At 47.6% G+C, this 25,234-nt stretch overlaps 1 protein-coding gene across 5 annotated transcripts in view; it reads right to left on the bottom strand.

Moving 5' to 3' along the window:
• Positions 1-490: 490 nt before the first annotated feature.
• Positions 491-25,234, bottom strand: part of LOC115618940 (guanine nucleotide-binding protein G(o) subunit alpha) — a 195,765-nt gene continuing 171,021 nt past the window's right edge. For 3 of the 5 annotated variants that reach the window (XM_030510913.1, XM_030510914.1, XM_030510912.1), the window contains 2 exons: positions 18,315-18,468; positions 491-678 (listed from right to left, as the gene is read on the bottom strand). In XM_030510913.1, the coding sequence (XP_030366773.1) occupies positions 491-678; positions 18,315-18,468 (342 nt within the window). Of the gene's footprint in view, positions 679-2,482; positions 2,637-9,722; positions 9,911-18,314; positions 18,469-25,234 lie in introns of those variants that run through there. The other 2 variants (XM_030510909.1, XM_030510911.1) reach the window with 2 other exon arrangements.

The raw sequence follows: 25,234 nt of genomic DNA, 5'->3' as shown, positions 1-25,234 counted from the left end.
CCCCATGGTCAAATAGGTGCTGGGAGAAGAAGCCTCTCCCCTGCACACGAGCATCAGCACGGCCCTGTTTTTGCCATGGGGGTGATCCCAGCACTGTCCCTCTGCCCCGCAGCTCCAGGAGTGGGACCAGGCAGAGCCCCCCCATCCCCAGGGCTGCCCCCAGGATGCAGCGAGGGGCTCTTAGACCAACTAACAAGGTGGGTGTGGATTTTATATCTCTATATACGTATATATATAATTTTTCCTTATGCCTTTTTATTTACCAACTTGCACAATCACAATTTGTTTTTCTCTCATTCAATCTGTTTTGTTTTCATTTTGTTTCACTTATTTTTCCCCGCACGTGCATGTGTGTGGTTGCATTGGGTTTTTTGTTATTGTTGTTGTTGTTGTTGTTATTATTATTATTATTAATCTTTTTGTGTTTCTTTTCTCTCCTGGCACTGGGGCTGCCGCCACCCCAGAAGTCGCTTTGCAGTGGGGGGGGGGGTCAGTACAAGCCGCAGCCCCGCAGGTTGTTAGCAATGATGATGTCGGTGACAGCATCAAATACCACCTGGATGTTGTTCGTGTCTGTGGCACATGTCATGTGACAGTAAATCTCCTTGTTGGGGGAGCGGTTTTTGCTTTCGAATTGTGCTTGGATGTAGGCAGCCGCATCCTCATAGGTGTTGGGACCTGCGGGCAGAGGTGGGGGGACAGAGCAGGGGGGGTCAGGGCTGTGGATCACCACCCTCTGGCCACACATCCAGCCCCTTGCTGCTTGCAAAGTGCTTTATTTCTAACAAAAACAGGCAAACCCTATTTATTTTCATTTTTTATCCCCTAGCAGGGTCCATTTACCCCTTTTCCTGCCACATCTCTCTCCTTTCCCCCCCACCAACTACCCTTTTCCACCCCATCCAGCCCCATTTCCCCCTCTTTTTCCCCAAATCACAGAGCACCTGGGCTCCATTGGGACTCCTCCCTCCCCAGCTGTGGCTGCTTTGCCCTCTCTGTCCGCTCCCCATTTTCTCCCTGGGGAAGGGCAGCAGCTCTAGTGGTGCCTGGCTGGGTTGTTCCCTAGGGATGCTCCTTTGGCATCACTGCTGCCCTGGCATAGCTAGCAAGGCCCCGTGGTGCATCTTAATGGAGTGTGTGTGGGAGAAAGGCTGGGGGTCCTGGTGGCCCCCCCAGCATGTCAGGCAGGGGGAGGTTTGGTGGCCACTCCAACATTGCCCGTGGTTGGTGGCTGGGCCCCCTTAGTGGGGCTGAGCCCCTCTGGGTGCTGTTGGGTCTGTTGGGGGGGGGTCTCACCTGGGTATTGGAATGGGGGTGGGGTGGGGCAGAAGCTACATGGGGATGTGCTGCTGTTGCCTGTTCCTGTAAGGCTGGAGAGGGGCCAGATGTTGGAGCTGGAAGATGTGCATTGTTGTATTAAGCTGCTTAGGGCAGTGAGAGCAGCTGTGCCTGGCCCCTTGCGGGAAGCCACAAAGCCTGAATGACACCCCTGGAATCACCTTTGGAAGGGCTGCTGTTATCTGGAGACTTATTTTTCTTTCCCGTCTTGCCACTTCCCCTTCTTACCGATGTGGGAGGTGGCCAAAAGACGGGGGAGGTGGCCCAGTGCCACCAGGGTAGCTGGGATGTGCTGTACAATTTTGCGTGGGGTAGTTTGGGGTGTCCTGCCAGGTGGCTGGGGAAAAAGTGCTGCTGCTTCCATGATGGAGAAGCCTCAAAACCTCTGGTGGAAATGCTGGTGCACTTCTGCTGTAGGGGAATGGGGGCTGTCCTGCTGCGGACCCCCTTGTCCCCAAGGTCTGGCATCCAGGCAGAGGGTGTGCTCTGGGTGAAGTAGTTCAGAGACATCTCAGTATCTGTCGGGGGTGCTGGAGCCTCTGAGCTGATTTTTCCTTCCCCTTGGAGAATTTGGAAGCAATATCTGTTCTTACCCCATTTTCTTGGGTTTTGTTCTTTTCCCCAAGCCACATTAGTTTTGCTTCAAAATGTGTGATTCTCTTGTAGTTTCAGACTTCTGCTGTAACGAGGCTCTTTCCTTCACCAGCTGTGCCCTGTACAAAGGCACTCCTGGGAGGATGCAGCTTGGAGGACCATGTGTCTTGGCTCCTCTAGCAGGAACTCCTCAGGAACCATCAGCAGACAGGATGGCTCAAGTGGTGGGCAGTCAGCTCTTGCCAAGGCTTCACCTTTCCACGGCTCCCTGTGGCCAGGCTCTTTAAGGAGCTCATCTTGACCCTCTCTGTCCCATCAGCTGGTTGTGCACCTTTGCTACAAGAACTGACCAAATGCAGGACACAACCCCACCCCATGAGTAGGGTGCTGGAGCCCCACTGCAGCTCTTGAAGGTGGGCAGTGCTTTTGCCCCCCATAATGGTGCCCTGTCCCCTCTGCCCCTGTACCTACCTCTGGGTTGAGTTGTAGCCCCCACCCCCAGTGGCACGGTGGTGGGGTCACACTGGGCTGTGCCAGCCCCGGCACATACCTGTGTATTCAGGGAAGCAGATGGTCAGAGGTGATTTCTTGATCTTCTCAGAAAATAGGTCTTTCTTGTTGAGGAAGAGAATGATGGAGGTATCAATGAAGAATTTGTTGTTACAGATGGAGTCGAAGAGCATGAGAGATTCATGCATGCGGTTCTGCAATGGGGAGCACAGAGGGAAGAGAGGGGAGAGAGAAAGGCAAAGAGAAAGAGAGAGTTAGAGGAGAGGAGAACATCTTTCTGAATTGAAATGGTTAGAAAGCAAAAAAATCTGTGAAATAAGACAGTGATAAGTGAGATGGTTATAAAGGTGGAGGAAACAGGGTACTACTGTCCTCTTGGGCTGGAGGACAAGGCAGGTGTGGAGGTTGGGGCTGATCCCTGTGGGGCTGCTCAAGCAGAGCTGACACCTGAAGTTTCAAGGAAGAGCAGAAAAAAGTCACTTGCTCATCAGCTGCCTTGCTGGAATGTGGAAGAGGCCTGTGTCTCTGCAGGGGCTGGGCACCCCTGAAGCATCACTTGCAGAGTCTAAAGTAAGGCTGGACAGCCAGCAGCCAGGATGGGGACTGGGATGGGAGGGAGTTCTGGCCACCTTGGGGTGGTCCTATGGACCTGCCTGGAAGGGAACTTGTGCCAAGTGGTGCCATGGTGGTGAGACTGGTGCTGAGGGGTTGCCCAGAGGATGGGGCAGGTCCTGTCCCAGCTGGCCCCTTCTGCCCCTGGAAACATCTTCAGCCCCTCTTTCAAAGTACCACAGTGGTGGCCAAGGTGGCTGCTAAGAAACCAGGCTGCAAGCTGCTCCAGGGGGATGTTCAGCATGGAAGAGTTTTAGTAGGAGCATAGAGGCAAATCTCTAAAAATTGTATTTTTAAGAAATTGTCATTTCACATGTGGACAAAAGCCACGTAAGGCCTTTTCCCCCCATGCTACAGAAGTTGTTACTGGAAAGAAATGGAGAATGGACAGAAGGACAAGAGGAGAAGGAGAGGTTGTCCCGTGCTGAATCAGCTGTTGCAGGGCCCCATCAAGTATTTTCATGCTTCACTCAAGCTGCTGTGAGGGCTCTCTGCAGACATGTGCACCCATTGCCAGTGTGGAGGTGCTGCTGGACAGGACAGGTACAGCTCTCTAGGAGCTCTCACATTTTCTCCATCATTAACTTGTTCTTAGAATAAACAGGAAGCCATTCCCTGCTGCTCCAGGGAGAACATCAAGAGCCATTTCAGGCAGTCTGTGTACCACCTCCATTGCACATATCCACCTATTTCACTACTCGAACATGCAAAGCTTCTGGTGCAGAACCAGGGTTTAGTGAAGTCTGAAGGTGCTGGACCCACTGTGCCCCTCTCCACAACCCCCTCTTGGGGTCCCTTGCATGGAGCAGAGGGCAACAAGGGTGCCCAGCAGCCAGTGGGAAACCTGCCTGCAGCAAACACCCCCCTCCACCCCCCTGAGCCCCTTTTTGGAGGTGCACCAAAGGGGGGTGGGGGTGGTGGCTTTGGATTTGTCAAAGATTTGGGAGAACATGCATGTTTCCTAATGAAATGATGACCCAGTTACACATTTTTGAGTTTTCCATGAATGTTTTATTAGCGAGTCATTTTATTAGCTACACTTCAACTGTAGCTTTTGCATGCAAAATTTAGCAGATGTCTGATTTCATCTTGAAAAGCTTTGAGATTACACTGGTGGTTCCTTGACAAAGAGCAGCGAGGGATGACAAGCAGCCACTTCCCAAAGCTTAAGGACTTTGTTTTATCTCTATCTTTTAAAAATAAAGAAATAAAAAGCCTTGATCAGGGAGAAAACAAACTGCCACAGAACAATGTGGCTCTTCTTGACCCGTGGCTGTTGCAAAAATGCCGGGTCTTGAGATTTTTCATGGGAGGTATCCTGGTGGAGTTTTTTCTCTGTGTGTTGTTTTTTGGGGTTTTTTTTGTTTTGTTTTGTTTTGGGTTTTTTTCTTGTTCATCCCATGTTGTCCCATATATGTATTATATTTAAATAAGGGACTGATGGTGTTGGAGGAGCAGCATGTGCCCAGGGAAATGAAAATCCCCAGTACAGGGAAAATAACCCTGATGACTTGAAAAGGAGGTTTCCAGTGTAGAAGGTCAGGGCAGGATAGCATCCTGGAGGCAATTTATAAAAATCCTCTATATGAATATACAAAGAGGAAATCCTTTTCCTCTTAGCCATCATTTTTTCTCAGGGCTGGCCTTTAATTCTGATCTGCAGGATGTGTCCAGCTGAAGTTACATCACTGGAAATTGGTGAAGCCAACAGGAATCATAGTTAATTTTCCTTTGCTGAGGTTTATTGACATTTTTCTCTTGATTTCTTCAAGTTCTTTGTTTCTACTTCATGCCCCAAATAATGGGAGATCATGGATGGTCTGATGCAGATACATGGGGCAAGGGACTGCAGGAGGGGAAGGGTAATTTCAAGAAGCCAAGGAACAAAGAGAAACCATGGTAAAGTTGTTCTACTTCTTAAAAACAAAGGGGAAAAGAAATCAACCAAATACATAAAATTAAATATCTTTTGGTCATATCCTTTTCGAATTCTTAATTTCCAGGCGAATGAGGCTGTGGCAGACAACTGGTGTGTGTGTGTGCACGGAGCAGATGTAGGGTAAATAACGGGCTTGAGACACTGAACACACTGAAGGGAGACACAATAAAACCACTCACACTAGAAAAGAGCTGGCACTTTATTAGGGTTTTGTAACTAAGAAATACATTACAGACAGCCAATAAATTATTACAGTAACTAATGCTCTATTAAACCCATGGACAGTCACTCTTCATACAAAATTACAGTTAATACAGTTTGGGCCATCAAACATGCAGGAGAAATGGTTCAGCGAGAAACCAGCAAAAGGAAAACAGTGGCAGCCTCCGGTGATCCTTTGGTAAGAAATATGGTGGTGAGCGGGGAGCCCAGAGGCAGGGCGATAGTCACTTCTCCCTTGTTGAGCTGAAGGGGGGAAAGGGAGGTGGGGAAGTAGGGCTGAAGATGTTAAATTAGGGACTGGGCTATTTAATGGGGCAATGGCTGGTCTTTAAACAACCCTATTTGAGTGCCACCAGGTTGCTTCAGCATCGGCAAAGCTAGTGAGACTCAGGCAATGTTGAAAATTACGTTGTTACTTGCTATGATCTCTTCTCCCCACCTGGAATGGGGGTTAAGTCCTGGAGCCGCTTGCCTGCGCTACAGAACAGTCAGGATTTGGTCTCAACATTAGTTTCTAAGACACTGGGTGGGAGAGGGGCTGGGGCAGTGAGTGTTGGGCTGGCTCCCAGCCCTCTTCCCCAGGTGTCTCTCATTCCCATGCCTGCCTATGGAGAACCAGGCTGCCCTTTCTGGGAGATGGAGATGGTTTTGCCCAATCTCCAGTCCAGCTCCCTTCCCTCTCCTTGCACGGTGCCAGCTGAGAGGCTTTGGTCCTCCTCCTCTTATTAACACATCAGTGTTTAAAGCTCACACTTGTTCGTGTTTGCTAGCTAGCTTTTGCAGCACAAATAAGGATCTCACAGGCTGCTGGTTTGGACATGAGTGGTCCTGTGAGAAGTCCCTTTCCATAATCACCTTCTCAGTGTAACATCTTATATAGGTCACGTACCTTTATCTGCCAGCATCAGTTATCTTGTGTCATTGCAGGAGCTCAGAAATTATAATGGACACTCAAGTCTTGGGGTGCTTGGGGAGTGTTTCTGTCTGCTTTCTCCTCCACAGTGGTGGAAGCAAGACCCTGGTCTGCTCTTTTGTGCCACCCGGACCACATCTCTACTTTCTTGTGTGTATGTTGGGGATGCAAGTGTGTGATTGGTGTGGGTGGTTCAGGATGATGCTTAGTAGCACCATCTCCATTGACCTTGATGCCTCTGGCATCAGATTGTAATGAGTGTTTTAGTCTCCTTGGCAATGATGGTGTAGTTTTTGGTTGTAAGCCTGAAGACAAACCTGGCCCATGACAAAGACACAAACACACTAGTACTAAGCTTCTCTAATCGACTTGACAAACAGTCAGCCTTGTTCCCAGGAACTCAACAACTCTCCCTGGCTCCAGGAGCTTTTTTGGCCACAAAATGCTCAGACACACTGCACAGGCTAACAGTGCAGGGTTGGTCCCTTTTACAGCATCAACTGCAAAATGCCCTGTGGGTGATGTCTGTCACCCGCAGCTGAACCCTGTGCCTTGTCAAGCAGCAACTGGGTGCAAGGGGATGTTTTGGCAAAAGGAGACCACCTGTGTCCCATCCTGACCTCCTGGAGTTGCATTCCTGGCCTGAGAACAAAGCCTGTTCCCTTGCAGGCAAGCACTGGGCCCATGCCACAATAGACTAAAACCACCAGATACATTTCAATGTATGTTACAGTATAGACTGTTCTCATTAATACTTGTAGCATCCTGTAAAACAAAATCACACCTACCAAGGAGGCTCTCCCCTCTGTGGAGGGACAGGCTGTCCGGCCATCCAGGAAAGCTGAAGGCAAGAAGCTAATTCTCATACAAAACTTGTGAGAGAGATTTAGTTGGCGGTATTTCTGTGAGAACACGCACAGGCTTTGTGTTCAGTGTTCCTTTGGTTTATGGTGGTACAGCAGTGTGCTGGCACTAAATGGAGCTGGGACCTGGAAAAACAAGTTGTGCAGGTGGGATGTGGCCTCAGGAACAGAGCGGCTCCTGACTTTGCTGGCTGGCCAGCTCTCTGTTGGAGCTGATGCCACCGGAGGTATTTTAAGGCTGAGATGGTGAAGAGAAAGGCTGAACTCAGTTGTGCTGAGAAGGGGAGGCAGAGACCTGGTGTTATTGCTGTTAGTGTCCAGCAGAGCAGCAGCAGGCCCTCACTGTACAACACTAAAGATAGTTTTATCACTTAATGCTATTTAGGGGGTTACTGACACAGCTGCCAACCGTGCTGGCTGTGAGCTGGTTACAGGGTAAGAGCCACTTCGTTTTCCTCTGCAGGCCACCCCTGAGCCCCAGGGTGCTCCTGCTCACCTCCCTGGCTGGGGTTTTGTCACAGATGTCCCACGAGCAGTGTCCTGGCAGAGTCCAATCTGACAGAGACTCTCCTCTGGCTCCCTTCTCTTCCTGCTCTCCCTGTTGCCTCAACCTGCCTCATCTCCCTTCTGCAACTTCTCTCCAAAACCATCCCCCACCACAACTTCTCCCACCGGTCCTCTCCATCTGGTGCCACCATACCTTCTCCTTTCCCTGCCTCCTGCACACCACTGCTCACCTGGCTTCTTGCCTTTGGGCTGTGCTGCTTTGGGCTGCTCTCACACCATCTCTCCTAGATGGGCACAGTGAGAAAAGAGATATTGTCCCTCTTAGGCACTGGAGAAAACTCAGACCTCCCAAGACCTGAAGGGACACCCCTAGCTTGGGCTCCCAAGAGAGGACAGCTGAACTTGTGGCTGGCCTGGAAAGACTCATGTTTTCCAGGATCATGGAGTTGTAAGAGAGGCAGAGAAGAGGCAGGGATCAGCATTGCCTACCTGCCCCCAGGTGCAGGTAGGCCCCGAGTGGGACCTCGGAGGTGGCTGTCTTACCCAGACACCAAACAAGCTTTCAGGGTGGACTTCTAAAGGTCCCTCCATGCTCCTGGAGGTGACACCCCACCTCTCACACTCCCCTCTGCCTTCACCCCAACAGCACCCAAAGCTCTTGGTGATGGCAAGTGGGTGGCCACACATACCCCAGCCCAGCCGTGCTTGTCCTCCCCTCTGTGCCCCCACATTTGGCTGTTGCCCTTTCCACACCTCTCCCCCAGCCCTTCCTTCCTCCCTTCCCTCTCTTCCTTGCACTTTTCCTTCCTACTCCATCACTTGGCTCAAATCAGCTCCCTGAGTCTTCCCTTGCCACTACATGGCCAGTATAAACCATCCCTCTCACTTTAGATACTGGTGAAGAGATGCCCTGACTGGAAACACCAAACCTGGAGCTGTCTCTCTTGGATGCCCAGGCAAGAGATGACACAGGCAAGCTACCTGCTTCTGCTCAGCCAGAGAGGCTCAGAGTGCAAGGTCAGGCTTCTCAAGGGTATTTAGATGCGATAAAGAGCCATGAGGCTCCTGCACACCTTGCTGTCACTCAAGCATGGTGAGGTTTCCCAAAGCACTTCTCTCTATTTCAGCTACTTGAAGGTCACACTCTGCCTACAAGAAGCCAGGGCTAAATATTTTTGGTGCACCCCAGCATTTCAGGGCTGGATTTCGGAAAGAGATGCTGCATGTCTGCAGGAACATTGGTTGTGCTGGAATCACTTAGGCTGGGAGGTGCTCTGGGAAAGGTCCCTGGGTCCCCAGCTGGCACTCTGTGCACGGGGTCCCCATCAGGATGCCATCCCTGGAGCATCCTTGCTGCCTATACTCCAGGAGTCCAAGCCCAGCTGCCACTGCCCTGCTCAGCCCAGCAGCTCTGTGGCATCCACTGAAGCTTCTCAGAAATGGGTTACTGAAACCACTAGACATATTTTAGCATTAATTTAGAAACATTTGAGGTAAAACTGTTACTGGTAACAAATGCTTTTAGACAAGGCTTAGTAGGTTTTGTTACTGTGTCCCTCTTACTCAGACACCAGCAGAACTCGATGTGGCTGTTTCACTTGTTCAAACAGCTGTCTGGATAAAAAGAGAATATACAAATCCAAGCTGTGGTGGCTGCATTCAATACCGATCCCTCCAGCTTTGGGGTAGGAATTGGAACCATAAGGTACCCCTGGAATGATCATATTGTGTCTAGCACTTCCCAAAGGAATAGTGTTTCAAAAAAAAAAAAAAAAAAGTATCTAAATAACCAGAATCAAAAATATCCCTTAATTTCAAGGGGAAAAAAAAAAAAAAGTTTAAGTTTCAAACTACACTGTTGCTGACCAGTATTTTAAGGCTTTGATTTTTTTCTTTTTTTTTAAGAACTGAAGTATTTTTGGCTTTTGGCAGTTGAAATGTACTTCATGGGCAATGCGTTAGCTCCCTGTACAGCACTGTGAATTGGGACGGAGGAGTAGAGCAAGGCAATAAGGGAATGAATCAAAAATAAACCAAATTAAAGTAAAACAGGGCTGGGGAAAGTTGAACTTGCTGCAAAGTTTTCTGGGATGGAAGGAGGGATTTATGGATTTCTTCCTCATCATCCTCTGAGGAGGAAAAAGAAGAAAGAGAGAGGATCTGTCCACAGGACCAGAGGCTGCTCCTGGTGGGTGCAAGGGGAAGAGGGAAGGAGGAGGGTGCTTTAGTAGAGTCCACAGCCCCGCAGGTTGCTGGCGATGATGACATCCGTGACGGCGTCGAAGACAAACTGGATGTTGTTGGTGTTGGTGGCACAGGTGATGTGTGTGTAGATCTCCTTGTTGGGGGACTTGTTCTTGCTCTCGTACTGAGCCTGGATGTAAGCCACTGCCTCCGTGAAAGAGTTTGGGCCTATAAGAGAGCCAAGGAAAAAGAGCTAGTTAAAGCAATCCCATAACCCTAAATCTGTAGGGTGCTTGCAAGCACCCCATTGTAAGGATATGGGGAGCTCATACGGGGCTGCTGCAACTCAGCCACCCCATCTTCATCTCGGGGATTCAGCCAGGATTGCTGCAAGAGAGAAGATGCTCTCCAACTGCCAGATCAGCTGTATTTTTATTCTGGATTGCTGTTTATAGTCTATAGAGACGAAACAGATGAGGGAAGTGAGTTTTAAACAGGCTGTGATGGGAAAACCAGCAGAAATTCCACATCATGGTGACAAAAAAGAGAAGAAACCCGCCAGGAATGCAGCAAGTGCTTGACCTCGTGAAAAGACTTAGCTCTTTTTCTTTTTTAGACTTTGTTATTAAAGTTTCAGCTTTTGATGGAAAAGAAGAGCTAAAATGTCCATGAATTGAGAGCAGTGTTGGTAACTGTGCCCTCCTTTCCCTGAAGCATTAAGAGAAAAGGAAATGAAAAGATCCAGCCTCTATTACAGGGCAAAGTGCAGTTTTCTCAAAAGAAATGACACACAAACTAATGTAAAATGTGCCTTTTTGAAGAATTAGGATCACAGTGTGGTCTGCTAGAGATGTGACTAAAATCACACCATGAGGAGTTTCTTGTTTTGATGTATAGTGATGTCTGTGCCAAACCTTATTAACCATCAGGTTTTGTGTTAAAAAAGCTGAAGAGCAGTCATGCAAAAGAGCAGATCCTTTCTCATCTGGCCAGACTTGACATTGCTCAAACAAAGTGCTCCACTCAGGCACCTGCTTTGGTCTGATAGACTCAGACATTCTATCTGGCCTGGAGTGCAGCCCTCCAGCAGCCCTGGAAGGCTCCACAGTGGTAACACTGCTAATGCTCTTGGATCCTTTGCCCTCTGTGATGCTTTACTGATGGGAAATGTTATCTGCCAGAGAGAAGCTTACTTGGTGTTGTGGTTTAAGCCCAGCCAGTAACTCCGAACCACACAGCCACTCACTCACTCCGCTACTGGTGCACAGTGTACCCTGATGCCATCAAGCTATCAAGGGGTAGAACCCACTTGTATTTCTGGAGTGACAGGAGGATCTCAAGAGTTGACTGTACTGGAGGCTGAAATCAGCCTAACTGTGAGGAAGTGACAAAAGCACCCTATTGTGACTGGTCCAGACGCTCCATGCATCCTTGGCATAGACTCTCTCAGGAGAGGGTACTTCAAAGACACAAAAGGGTACTGATGGGCTTTTGGTATCGCTGCCTTGGAGACAGAGGAAATGAAGCAGCTGTCCACCTTGCCTGGTTTCTCAGAGGATCCTTCTGTTGTGGGGTTGCTGAAGGTTGAAGAACAAGAAGTGCCAATTGAGACCACAAAAGTGCACCAGTGGCAATATTGCACCAATCGAGACTCCCTGATTCCCGTCCATAAGCTGATCCGTAGACTGGAGAGCCAAGGAGTGACCAGCAGGACCCGCTCACCCTGTAATAACCCCATATGGCTAGTATTTTATAATGACGGCACTATTTTATAGTGACGGCAAATGCCCTGTGGGGGTGGTTGCAGTAATGGAAGCAGAGCAACTGGCAATGCAGAAGTAAACCTATCTGGGCTGCTGCACTGTGGCAAGATATCGCTGCTCGGGTGCAGAACCTGGTGGTGAAGGTACGCCACGTAGATGCTCATGTACCCAAGAGTCGGGCCACTGAGGAACATCAGGAAAAATAACAGGTGGATAAAGCTGCTAAGATTGAAATGGCTCAGATGGACTTAGATTGGCAACATAAGGGTGAATTATTTTCAGCCCGGTGGGCCCATGACACCTCAGGCCATCAAGGCAGAGATGCAACACACAGATGGGCTCGTGATCAAGGGGTGGACTTAACGATGGACACTATTGCCCAGGTTATTCACGAATGTGAAACGTGCTACAATTAAGTAAGCCAAGCGGTTAAAGCCTCTCTGGTATGGAGGATGATGGCTGAAGTACAAGTATGGGGAGGCCTGGCAGATTGACTATATCACACTCCCACCGACCCGCCAAGGCAAGCACAATATGCTTACCATGGTGGAAGCAACCACGAAATGGCTGGAAATATATGCTGTGCCCCACACCACTGCCTGGAACACTATCCTGGGCCTTGAGAAACAAGTCTTGTGGTGACATGGCACCCCAGAGAGAATTGAGTCAGACAGTGGGACTCATTTCCGGAACAACCTTATAGACACTTGGGCCAAAGAGCATGGCATTGAGTGGGTATATCACATCCTCTATCATGCACCAGCCTCTGGGAAAATCAAATGGTACAATGGGCTGTGAAAAACTACCCTGAGAGCAATGGGTGGTGGGACTTTCAAACACTGGGATACACATTTACCAAAAGCCACCTGGTTGGTCAACAGTAGGGGATCTGCCAACAGGGCTGGCCCAGCCCAATCAGAACTTTTACGTACTGTAGAGGGGGATAAAGTTCTTGTGGTGCACATAAAGAATTTGCTGGGGAAGACATTCTGGGTTATTCCTGCTTCAGGTAAAGGTAAACTCTCTCATGGGATTGCTTTTGCTCAGGGACCTGGATATACTTGGTGGGTTATGCGGGAAGATGGGGAAGTCCGATGTGTACCTCAAGGGGATTTAATTTTGGGGGAAAGCAGCCAATGACCTCAATTGTATGTTGTTGCCTGCTATATAACACTTCTATAGCCCATCAGCTAGATGCCCATCTCCACCACTCTGGGCTTTCAAAAGAAGATATGTGCTGTCATAATCATAGAATCATAGAAGAGTTAGGGTTGGAAAGGACCTTAAGATCATCTAGTTCCAACCCCCCTGCCATGGACAGGGACACCTCGCATGAAACCATGTTGCCCAAGGCTCTGTCCAACCTGGCCTTGAACACTGCCAGGGATGGAGCATTCACAACTTCCTTGGGCAACCCATTCCAGTGCCTCACCACCCTCACTGTAAAGAACTTCATCCTTATATCCAATCTAAACTTTCCCTGTTTAAGTTTGAACTCATTACCCCTTGTCCTACCACTACAGTCCCTAAGGAAGAGTCCCTCCCCAGCATCCTTATAGGCCCCCTTCAGATACTGGAAGGCTGCTAGGAGGTCTCCACGCAGCCTTCTCATCTCCAGTCTGAACAGCCCCAACTTTCTCAGCCTGTCTTCATACGGGAGGTGCTCCAGCCCTCTTATCATCCTCGTGGCCCTCCTCTGGACTCACTCCAACAGCTCCATGTCCTTTTTATGTTGAGGAGACCAGAACTGTACGCAGTACTCCAAGTGAGGTCTCACGAGAGCAGAGTAGAGGGGCAGGATCACCTCCTTTGACCTGCTGGTCACGCTTCTTTTGATGCAGCCCAGGATATGGTTGGCTTTATGGGCTCCAAGCGCACACTGCTGGCTCGTGTTAAGCTTCACATCAACCAACACCTCCAAGTCCTTCTCTGCAGGGCTGCCCTGAATCTCTTCTCCACCCAACCTGTAGCTGTGCCTGGGATTGCCCTGACCCAGGGGTAGGACCTTGCACTTGGCTTGGTTAAACTTCATAAGGTTGGCATCGGCCCACCTGTCAAGCATGTCAAGGTCCCTCTGAATGGCATCCCTTCCCTCCAGCTTATCAACCGAACCACACAGCTTGGTGTCATGAGGAAACTTGCTGAGGGCACACTCAATCCCACTGTCCATGTTGCCGACAAAGATGTTGAACAAGACAGGTCCCAACACCGATCCCTGAGGGACACCACTTGTTACTCTTTTCCAACTGGACATCGAGCCATTTACCACAACTCTCTGCGTGTGGCCATCGAGCCAGTTCTTTATCCACCAAGTGGTCCATCTATCAAATTGATGTCTCTCCAATTTAGAGACAAGGATGTCATGTGGGACAGTGTCGAACGCTTTGCACAAGTCCAGGTAAATGACATCAACTTCTATGCCACTTTCCATGAGTTTCATGACCCCATCATAGAAGGCCACCAAATTGGTCAGGCAGGATTTCCCCTTAGTGAAACCATGTTGGCTGTCACCAACCACCTTGTTGTTTTTCATGTGCCTTAGCATGCTTTCCAGGAGAATCCGCTCTAAGATTTTGCCAGGCACAGAGGTGAGGCTGACTGGTCTGTAGTTCCCCAGGTCTTCCACCTTCCCCTTCTTGATAATGGGGGTTATATTACCCTTCTTCCAGTCATCAGGAACTTCACCTGACTGGCATGATTTTTCAAATATGATGGACAGTGGCTTAGCAACTTCATTCGCCAGCTCCTTCAGGACCCACAGATGGATTTCATCAGGTCCCATGGACTTGTGCACGTTCAGGTTCTTAAGATGGTCTCGAACCTGATCCTCTCCTACAGTGGGCCTAAGGTCTTCATTCTCACAGTCCCCGCATCTGCCTTCCAAGACTTGGGTGGTGTGGTCAGAGCATTTGCTAGTGAAGACTGAGGCAAAGAAGTCATTGAGAACCTCGGCCTTCTCCAAATCCAGGGTAGCCAGTTCTCCTGATAGCTTCCGGAGAGGTCCCACATTGTCCCTAGTCTGTCTTCTATTTGCTGCGTTCCTATAGAATCCTTTCCTGTTTTCTTTCACATCCCTTGCCAGATTTAATTCTAACTGGGCCTTAGCTTTCCTGACCTGGTCCCTAGCTTCCCAGACAACATTCCTGTATTCTTCCCAGGCTGCCTGTCCTCGCTTCCACCTTCTGTAAGGTTCTTTTTTCCCTCTAAGTTTCATCAGTAGAGAATAAAGTCATGAGAGAAGCCAGCAGCAGCAGAACTGTCCTCGGATCACCATCGACTGACCCTGACTTCCCTCTGATCATCACCCCAACAAAGAATGAACTTTGATGAAACCAGACGAGCTCAGCAGTGACCAGATGAGATCGGTGGTGTCATCAGCAGACAACAATCCAACCCTACACACCGTCTCACCTCCCCTGAAAGGCTGTTACAACAGATGGAGCCTGACATCATGGACTGAATGAATTCAGCAAACTTTATAGGGATGGTCCACAGACTAAAGAATGATATCTGTCTCTTTATGTGTGCCTGTGTGTGTATATATATATACACACAAGATAAAAAGCAATGGTATGTTGAAAAATGTGGGATCTGAGCATGACGTGAATGGTATGGAATAAGGTGTGGATATTGTTCTGGGTTCAGCTGTAGCAGTTATTTTTCTCCTTCTTAGTAGCTGGTGCAGTGCTGTGTTTTCGACTTCAGTCTGACAACAGTGCTGATAACACACCGATGTTTTCAGTTGTTGCTAAGTAATGCTTACTCTGATCAAGGACTTTTCAGTCTCATGCTCTGCCAGCGAAGAGGGGCACGGGAAGCCAGGAGGAAGCAGAGACAGGACACCTGACCCAAACTAGCCAAAAGGGTATTCCGTACCACAACATGTCATGCCCAGTATATAAACTGGGGGGAGCCACCCGGAAGGGGGAGATTGCTGCTCAGGTCAGGCTCGGTATCGTTTGGCAGGTGGTGAGCAATTGTATTGTGCATCACTTGTTTTTGTTTTCTTTTCCTTTTCCCTTTTTAGTTTTATATTCTCTCCCCTTGTTATTTCCCTTATTATTATTGGTGGTGGTAGTAGTAGTTTTGTATTATACCTTAGTTACAAGACTGTTCTTATCTCAACCCGTGGGATTTACATTCTTTCGATTCTCCTCACCATTCCTGCAGGAGCGGCGGCAGGAGCGTGGGGGAGGAAGAAGTAGGGGAGCGAGTGAGCGGCTGTGTGGTTCTGAGTTACCAGCTGGGCTTAAACCATGACTCTTGGGCTTGAGATTTGCTGTGGTTGAAGGCAGCAAGTGGGAAATCACTTGTACTTACATGTACATGTGCTACTAGTTGAAGATACAAGCTTATGAAGACCATGAGACTTAAGAATATCCTTGAAGTAAGAGAAGCAAAGTGTTTTCTGGGAGGAGGTTCTTGCATGAAGACCTGCGTAAAAAATTTGGGAACTGTTCCACATGCTGTGCACAGCCAGGAGGGTATTTGATGAAAGGTGAGTTGATTGTTCAAAAGGTATGAGGATTTAGATGCTGGATTCCTTTTGTGAGAGCAGGGAATCACTAATGCCATCTTGGTGTAAAACATGCCCTGGATTTTGCTGCTGCTTCCTAAAGTATTGTGGATTAGTTAAACGCATGAGTGAATTAAGGGGATGGAAGTAGTGCTCCAGCATACAGCAAGTAAATTTGTGGATGCAGTCTTTAATAATTCTCTGTCAGCAGAACTAACAGACATCAGAAACCTCATTTTATTAAAAGCATTTTGTGGAACCTACTTGTGATGTAGAAGGTCCGCTCATTTGATTTATAGGCTTTCATCAAATAATTCTTTTTAACTCCAGGGCAACTTTCTAATAATGCTGCTTTTTCACAAGGCCACAAGCGTTTCACCCTTGAGCTGTGGTCAGCAAAGCAGGGATGAGTAAGCTTAAGTGCGTGCTTGGGTCTAAAGTCTGGGCTTAACGGCATTGCTGAATGCCTGGGGGTGAGATATTCTTCACCTCTGATTTAGATCCCTGTTGGATCAGTGGAAGGACTTTCAGCCTTCAGACTTCCAGCCCTCTCTGATGGCACGAGACAAGAGATCTGTGGAGGGTCCCTGGCACTGTGATAACTCCCAGCTTCCAGAACAGCACCTCAAAGGAATTCAAGCATCTTTGGGGTACTCTGAGATTTGGGAGGACTGGTTTGGTTCACTTGGAGCTGAAGTGTTCCAGAAACAAGCTATATTTGTTTTCCTTTGCATAGTCAGCTGAGAGCTTAGCTACATGCGTATGAGGGTCTGCCTGCCGCACTGAACAGCTCTCTTGGGCTAGGATAGCTTGGGAAGGAAAAGTTATATCTAAAACAACATTCCTTCTTGTTCTAGTCTCTGCCATCAGGGATATGTAAGAATATTATTTCAGAGTGGGGTTACTGGGAGAATTCAGTTGAAGATCCACAAAACCAGGTCCACAAAATGCCATCAGGAAGGAGTGAAAGGTGCAGGTTTGCTTCATGAAGAAAAGGGAAAAAGGAAGACGGCATGATAATAATCTTCTGGTATACAGAAGCGCTGCTAGAAAGAGGATGGTGATGAGCTTCTCTACAAGCCATCCAAAAAGATCTAATCTAATTTGCAACCAGAAAAATTTGGGCTTGGCATTATTGTGAGCTTTCGACTGTAAAGACTGTGAAATTTCAATTATTAGATCTTTTTAGACAAACATGTCAGGACCATGTTGGTTCTGTCTGGACCAAGCAGGTGAGTAGATGGCTGAAATGTGGTGGTAGTGACAAACACCCAAACTTTCCCCGGAGAGGAAGCCTGCAGGTGTTCTTCTGAATTCAGATGGAGTCATCCAGCTCCACGGCCATAGACCATTCAGCCCAAAGCAGCAGTGATGGATCGCTTTTGCCTATTCACAATGAAAAATCAAATGCACAGAGGTAGGAAGCTCTGGTTAATAATTTGTTGGCCTGCCCAGAAGTGTGACACTCGGTACTCCCAGTTCACAACTCCATTTCCTGACAGAGATCTGCTTTTCTGTCAGCTTGATTCATCTGGATGTCTCTGGTGAGCTTAAATAATTCATGACAATAAAAGTTTATTTTTATGCTGTCTCAGAATCATAATGAGGGTTTGTTGAAGCTGGCAAGATGCAGCTGCAGCCTTTGCATGGATGATGTATTCTCATCATTAGCAGGTCAGATGCCAGACAGCCAGCAGAAGCAAGGGCTTCTCACACACTCCTGTGTTGCAGAGCATCTGTTCTGATCTCCAAGTATCACTGAGGCCTCCTTCTCCCCAGCCAAGCTCAGGGCATGGCCTGCTGTGGCTCTTCACTGACCGCCCTGTGGGCAGAGGCATTGGTGGCCAGTGCACAAGAGAATAAAGCATCTTGTTTTCTATCTGCATTTAACTGTGTTTCTGTGTCGAGATGCTTGATGTCAGCAAGCCTGAGAGTGAAACTGGGGACCTCCTAAACTAACATGATAAAAATGTACAGCTTTAGCTGAAGCGGCCAAGCTGTGAAACCCACTGTCTGCATGTTGGGAGGGCTGATCCTGCAGCCCTTTGGTGCCTGGCAGTGGGTTCCAGTGGCCAGGAACCACAGAGGGATCCAGAGATCAAACACCCTGCTTAGTGACAGTGGCCTTTTGGCAGCAAAGAACATGGGTTTGAGTCATCCTCATGCTTTCAGTAGACTGCTAAACATGGTAGGAGTGATCCTATGGCATTTATTGAAATAAAACTTGCAGTGAAGCAAATCAGAGCTCTAGCTATGCATCTTTAGGCTGTGATACACAACAGTATCAGTCTGGATGGGAAACGCTCCACGATCCCTTTGCTATGCACTCCTGTACTGCCACCTTTCTCATTACCTGTATACTCAGGAAAGCAGATAGTCAGTGGAGATTTCTTAATTTTCTCCTCAAATATGTCCTTCTTGTTTAGAAAGAGGATGATAGATATGTCTGTGAACCATTTGTTGTTGCAGATGCTGTCAAAAAGCTTCAGTGATTCGTGCATGCGGTTCTGCAATAGAAAGGAGAGATCACATCAGGCCAAAGATAGTGACTTGGAGACGTTCAACATGTAGGGAAATCTGAAACAACTAAATTAAGGAGGGGGGGGAAAAAAAGAAAAGCTACAATATACATAATAATTCATGATGCATACATATGGCTCAACATATACATACACAGATGCAATCCCTATAACATTTGACTTACAGTTAGTAACTTAAGGGCATTTAACTATATAGAGCTGTTCTGATTTTACATAGCATATAATTTACAGGATCCCAGCTCATAGAAATCATTATGCACCATGCATGGATGGGGAGTTATTTTTGCCCTTCAATCAGATTTACGTGTTGGTATAGTTCATGCAGATTTTCTACAACATTTTCATTAACTTCTTAAACTTGGTTTTTCACTGTCTTGAGTGTGTGTGGCATACAACTGGTTGGATACATTAATCAAGGACTGGTAGATCCTTGAATTAATTTAGAGTTGGAAGCAGACATCAAGGTGACATAATTTTGGAAATGACCTTGCCGTGATCTTTGCCAGGTTTTGTTATTTTGCTTAGTGTTTTTGTGCTTTTTATTTTTTCCATCTTTTTTAGTTCTCTTGGAAGATGGCTCAACAGAAAGTGTCTCAATGAGAGCAAAAAAAGTGAAAAAGGAAGAGGAAATAGTATAAAAGGGAAAAACATAACATAGGGCATCTAAGAACAACCAGATTAGAAGTCAGGCAGCTACCACTGATGTTAGCTCATGCCTCTACAAGAACATCAGCTACTCACCAGCAGAAGAGCCACACATTCAATTGCATGCACAGTGAGAAGTCAGCTTTTTAGTTATAGGTCATGCAAAAAAAGACACAGGAAATGAGAGAGAGAAGAGGAACGGAAAAAACAGACCAGTTAGAGAGTTGCAAAGTCTGCCACATGGTTTTATGGTGGTGGAAAGAGCTCACGGCAAAGTCAACCAAGTGTCATGTTCCCTGTTGCTTTCAACTCTCTGTTTTTCTTTTATTTTTGCTGTTTTTTCTCAGTTCAAGACAAGCTTCATACCTGCCAATTTGGTTGGTCTCTCAAATGCTCATTTTTTGGCCTTTGTTTGGCTAGATAAGGTCAGACGGCTGAGGAAAGACTGTGAAGGTGCTGAGGCTGGCGATGTTGGGCGCGCAAGGACGACACCGGAGCACGCACGCTGGTCACGTGGCCGTCTCTCAGCCGGGAGCCAGGGAGTGGAGAGAGCAGGCATGGTGAGGATGAAGCACACCCAAGAGTCAGGGGATTATCAAAGGCAAAGCATGGTACAGACCAAACCGGCTCCTCGGCTTTTCCCAGTGGCATCTCCTTGGGACAGCACTCCCCAAACCCGCTAGTGCACATAGGAGACTGGTTACGGCAACCACCAGAGAGATGCTGGAGAGGACAGGGTGGCACGGCCTTGTTGCTGGAGGGTTTTTTGGGGCGGGTGGAGCATGTTTCCCCTCTCTGGATTTGGAAATTCGGGGTGCTGCAGGAGACAGACAGTGGCTTTCATCCCTCTCCCACTCTGTTTCATGCCTGCACTGGTAGCATGATTGAGCCCAGCACTGTATTGATTATCACTTTCCTTTTCATTGATATACTTTAGCTGCTGCTGAATGTGTTAGGTAAATGTGGCTCTGTGGTTGAAGGAAACATCTGATCTGACCCAGAGTGAAACAGGACACGTGCAATTTGCTGTACCGTACATCACACGCTTTGCTACCAGGCTTGAAATGACCAAGCATCTCCCCACTGACTCACAGGGAAGATGTGATCATGTACAAATGGAAAAATGCAGTTACTTATTTGGTCTCAGTTGCAAGATGTTGCTTATCTGGATCATCCCATGTCTGTGTGTTGGTTTTTGCTAACCCATTTTGTACTGGCTGGTGTGGGAGCCCCAGAGCAATGCTGCTCTTTTCTACTTGTGGTGTCAGAATTGTAACCATGTAGGAACCTGCAAAAGTTTTGTACAGGAGATCATTGGCTACTCAAAGCCTTTGGGAGGAGAGAAGAAAGTGAAGGGCAATCAGGGGAACAGACAGCAAATGCAATTAACTGTTTTTTAAGCAGGGTCCCTCACAGAACATTTTAAATCACATTTTTATCACGCTTTCTCATTTAAAATAGAAGCATGGAGAAACACATGAACACTGCTCATGGGTTAAACCATAGCTCATGTGCAGCAGCCATCAGCCTGGAGGTCACCATATTTACCACGCTGCACCCCACCAGCCCTGTGCCAGGCTGCACAGCCCACTTCCCAACTGCTGGGAAGCACCATGGGTGACATTTGATTCCTTCTATAGGTGTTTATAGGAGACCTCCAACAGCTCAAGCAGACCCTGGCTGAGAGCAAGGATAGGGAAACAGTCTCTGGGTACCACATGTAAAAGGACAGGCTGCTGCTAAAGGAGGAGTGAGAAGCCCTCAAATAATCCCCCTCCTACTAATAAATCCAGAGTGAAAGACCCTTTTAGTCACATAAAGCTTCCCCAGGGCCCCTCTCAGGAGCACCCATGCTGCTGTGATGGGGCAGACGTGCCTGCTCTGCTAGGAGGCATTAAAAATTACACTTCTCATAGTTTTATATGAAGTGATATAAATTACTTCACCTGCTTTTGGGCCCATTATGCTGCTTTTCCCTACTTTATGTTGGGTCTATCATTAAGGGAAGGGCTCTTGAAACACTGTCTTCTTAATGTCATTTCCTATTTCAAAATCGGTATTTTAAATCCTTACGCCTACAAATACTTTATATCCCCAAAGGAAAGCAGCCCCACCAGCCACGTTACAGAGGACTAACCACTCGCCCATACAAATTAAAAGCCCAGTTAACTTTTCCTGTGCAGAACAAGAATTGCTTATCACTGACTTCAGATGTCACTGCACAATTGTGTTCCCATCACTGATGTGAAGGTCAGACATCTTTCTGCTGAGCATGAGGGAGAAAGGATGCTGCAGTCAAGACTCTGCCCAGGCAGAAACACACTCATAAAACCCATCTTTTTTTTACCAGAGCATTGGAGGAGACTTGGTTATTTGTGCCACACACAGTTGATTCAATCTTTTTTGTTCTCCTTGGTGATTAAGTGCTAACTGGCACGTAAATTAGAAGGACATTGATGGTTATCCTAAGCACAGAAACTCCATATCCCCCCTCCTGCTTATATTGCCTAAGATGCCCAAGCCACTTTCACTGGCTTTGTCACTCCTAAGGCAATTTCTAAGTGCTGTAATTCAATTTTCCTTGCCCAATGACAGTGGAGAGAGCATGCTAACCAGGTCATGCAATGAAATACGAACCAACAGACCAAGGGTCACTAGCGCAGCGCCTTCAACCTATCCCATGCTCAGCAATGGGGACACAAACAATACTTGCATGTCTTGGCTAGATGTGGATGACCTAAATAAATAGCTCAGTTTCAGAGGCATAAATGCGCAGCATGAACATCTCCCTCTCTTGCCATGACTCCTTTGAATTTGTGAGGAAAAAACCAAAGAGGATAGTCCCAGTTCCTGCGATGGGACCCATGCCATTGCTGTCTTTTTTAAAATTCCATTAGGAATTCCAGTTAGAAGGAACAATGCAAATCTACCTTTGTTATTTGTCTTCTCCAGTTTTACTGATTATGACTGCTGTCCCTCTCTCCTCCCAGATTACAGGTCTGAAGCTTTTCCTCCTGTAACCTCAGCTTACAAAACATGAAGATAAATCACAAATGAGACAAAATAGCTTTGTTATGCAAAGACATTAGTCCATGGAGTCATTCAGTCAGTTAAAGCATGTTCCCACTGTGTACAAATACAGCAGAGTCCTGCAGCTCCTTGTGAAGGACTTGGTAAAGCCAGATGAAGAGGCAAGTGTAAAACCTTGAAGACAGTGTCTTGTGCGTTGGATGGGCTGGGCAGAGGGTGTAATTTTGCCTTGTGAGCTCTAGTTGTCGGCTGTGGCTCGCAGCAATGGGACTGATGAAGGCACTGCTTGAATTTCCCTGTAGGCTTGCTCCTCTGCCCTGGGAGACAGGCATGCAGGGAAGCAGTTTTGATCTGCCAACAGTGGTGTAAGAAGGTGTTTGGGGCAATGGGAGAGGCTGGATTCAACAGCACTGGGGGTTTCTGTGCAAAGCGTGGTCTTTATGGGTGTATGGGCCTAGAAATCACAGATGCAGAAAGTTCTCTTTATGTCTTTCTGATCTGGACATGGAGAAGTACTTGCTCTCCTCAACTCCCACTGTGTTGCTCTTTGTGACAGGGAATTGGAGAGAAAATACATCCCTTATAAAAGACTACTTGGTCTTAGGGGTGATGGCTTTGTGCACAATAGCCCTTTTTTAGCTGCTGCAGGAGGATGGGTGCTCAGCCTTTTAAAACAAAGAGCACAATAAACCACAAAAAAACTACAAGTGTTGAGCTGCGCTTTAATTTTAAGGGCAGGGACAGGTCAGGGGGTGTTTCACCCAGCCTTGTTTAACCAACTCTTTGCTCAGTCTTGTTTGAAAGGGTTCACAGTGAACCTGTTCCTCATGAGTTTCTTTCAGTGAGACAAGCTGACACTACAACTAGGCTGTTCCCAACGCCCTTGTGCTGACTGAGCTTCCCAAGGTGAGCCTCAGCCCCGTGTTAGGCTGACTTGATCTGAGCTGCAGTTTCACCCACCCAAAGTGTGGTTTGACTTAGAAAAGCACAAAAAGCCCCTGTGAAATCCTGTGGTTATTGTCAACAAGGAAAAGCTGTTCTCCCTATGCTTTGCAAGCGGTTTTTTGGGCACCTGAGATGCAGTAGGGCTCTTTCCCTCTTCATGGCTCCATGCCAGCAATGAAAGCTCTACAAGTCTTATCATACTCACAGAGATATCTGTGCAGCCCCAACCCTTCAGTGGCTTAATACAGCTGGAAGTGCCTGGATCGTAGTAAGCATCTCTAGAAAATGAAGACGGAGGAGCAGCATCCAGCTCGCTGTCTCAGCTGCCTCCTCTTTGTGTTTTCTAAGTGAGAAGCAATAAAAGCTGATTTACATCATGAAAGCCAGCAGATATGATGGATGCAGACAGATGGCAAATCAGCTGACTGAAGAGATACTGCTTTTACTGCTGGCTTTTTGGAGAGGAACCGTGTTAGCAGGGAGGAAACGGAATGCTTGGGGGTTCAGCTGGGAGAGGGCCAGAGCCTGTGGGTTTTCCACCTGTGCTGGGGGTATAATAGGGCAGATAAGATCCAACCCCATCATTTTTCCTGTTTGGATTGGCCTTGCTTAGGGTTGTTTATCTGGGTTAGGTAGGGGTGTCCTGCAGGCGCAGTGGTGCCGATGCTGAATCTTTTCCCTGTTTGCGCCGAGTATGTAAGTGAACAGCAGCTGCCTCTGCCCTCCTGTTGCTCAGCATCCCCAGAAAAGCTTTGTGAAAAGGGATTGAAATAGCAAGCAAATGTCAGTGCTGTGCCAAAGCAGTGCAAGCCTGCTTTCCTGGTGCAAAAGGAAAGTTGGAGATGTATAAATCCCAGTTTTCCGCAGCAGGGCACTTCAGGGGGGAGGCCAAGCTGGCACCCTGCCTGTCATCGGGGTGGTGCTGGGTAACAAACAGTCACTGGCAGAGCTCAGCTTCCCCAGGAGAGATGCTGTAACCTCTACCTCAGAGGAGCTGAGTTCAGGTTGACATTTAAAAATGGCATTGGCATTCAGGCCCTTCCACCTTGTGTTCTGTGGCTTTGAATCACAGCTCTAGCACCCAAAGGTGACTGATATTAAAGGCTACCTTTGGCTTCACCATTTGGGTGTCACAGCCCAAGTTATACCTACCAATCACCTTGCTCCCTGCTCAGATCACAGCTTAGCTCCCTGCCTCCTGGGTCTGCCCTCTCCCTGTGTATTCTTCTTTATCTCCTGGATGTGTTTCTCCTGCTCAGCTGCAGAGCTCTATGGCATTGAGCTAATGGCTGGGTTTTCCAAATCACATCAGGAGATTTTGGTTCCTTCTCAGTAAATCCTACAGGACTGAGCATCCTTGAGCATATCAGGGTCAGAGGGAGGTGACAACTGAGGATTATAAATAAATGGACATAAGAGGGTGTAGGGTCTCTCAGTCAGTCTGGAGTCATGATGTTAATATCAGCATGAATTCTGGCATCAATACAACCCAAACAACCAGGTGACTTCATCAGTTTACTAGATCTCATAAACCTGGCTCAAAGAGCCTAGAAACCACAGCCCCCCCTCCCCCAGCCTTTTTGGGACAAGACAACTGATATACCTAACAGCAATCTTTCCCTTGATTCCTTCCTCGTCAACAGCTTTCTGCAAGCCTGACATCTTCAGCAGCAGGAGAATAAAGAGTCCCAGAGAGACAGGCAGGAGCAAGCCCTCCATGCTGCCACAGACCAGGCACAGATAAAATCATTACCAAGTCTGAGTATGGCCTCCAATTCCTTTTTAGTTAGATAAAGGCAACTAGGTGCTTGCCACAGTCATCATTAGTCCCAAAAGCATGCAACACTAAGTGAATGGCCAAAATACACTAATGAGTCTTCTTACATCCTTTCTGTGTATTTAATTCACTTGTATTAATTGCACTCTAATACCAGGGAGCACGCAGGTCCTCGCTAGCTTTATTTCCAGATGGTATTTTGAGCCTAATGTCACAGTGGGAAGTCATAAAAGCTCTCCTAGATCAAATTACCTGAGGAATCAAACAGCTCCAGTCTCACTCAGGAAAATTAATTTCTGTAGCCTGAAGAAATAGGTTATATTCCTAGCCCGAGCC

Source organism: Strigops habroptila, chromosome W, assembly GCF_004027225.2.
Source record: "Strigops habroptila isolate Jane chromosome W, bStrHab1.2.pri, whole genome shotgun sequence".
Lineage (NCBI taxonomy): Eukaryota > Metazoa > Chordata > Aves > Psittaciformes > Psittacidae > Strigops > Strigops habroptila.
Note: the sequence above shows the minus strand (reverse complement) of the source record. Positions and strands in the feature narration are given on the sequence as shown.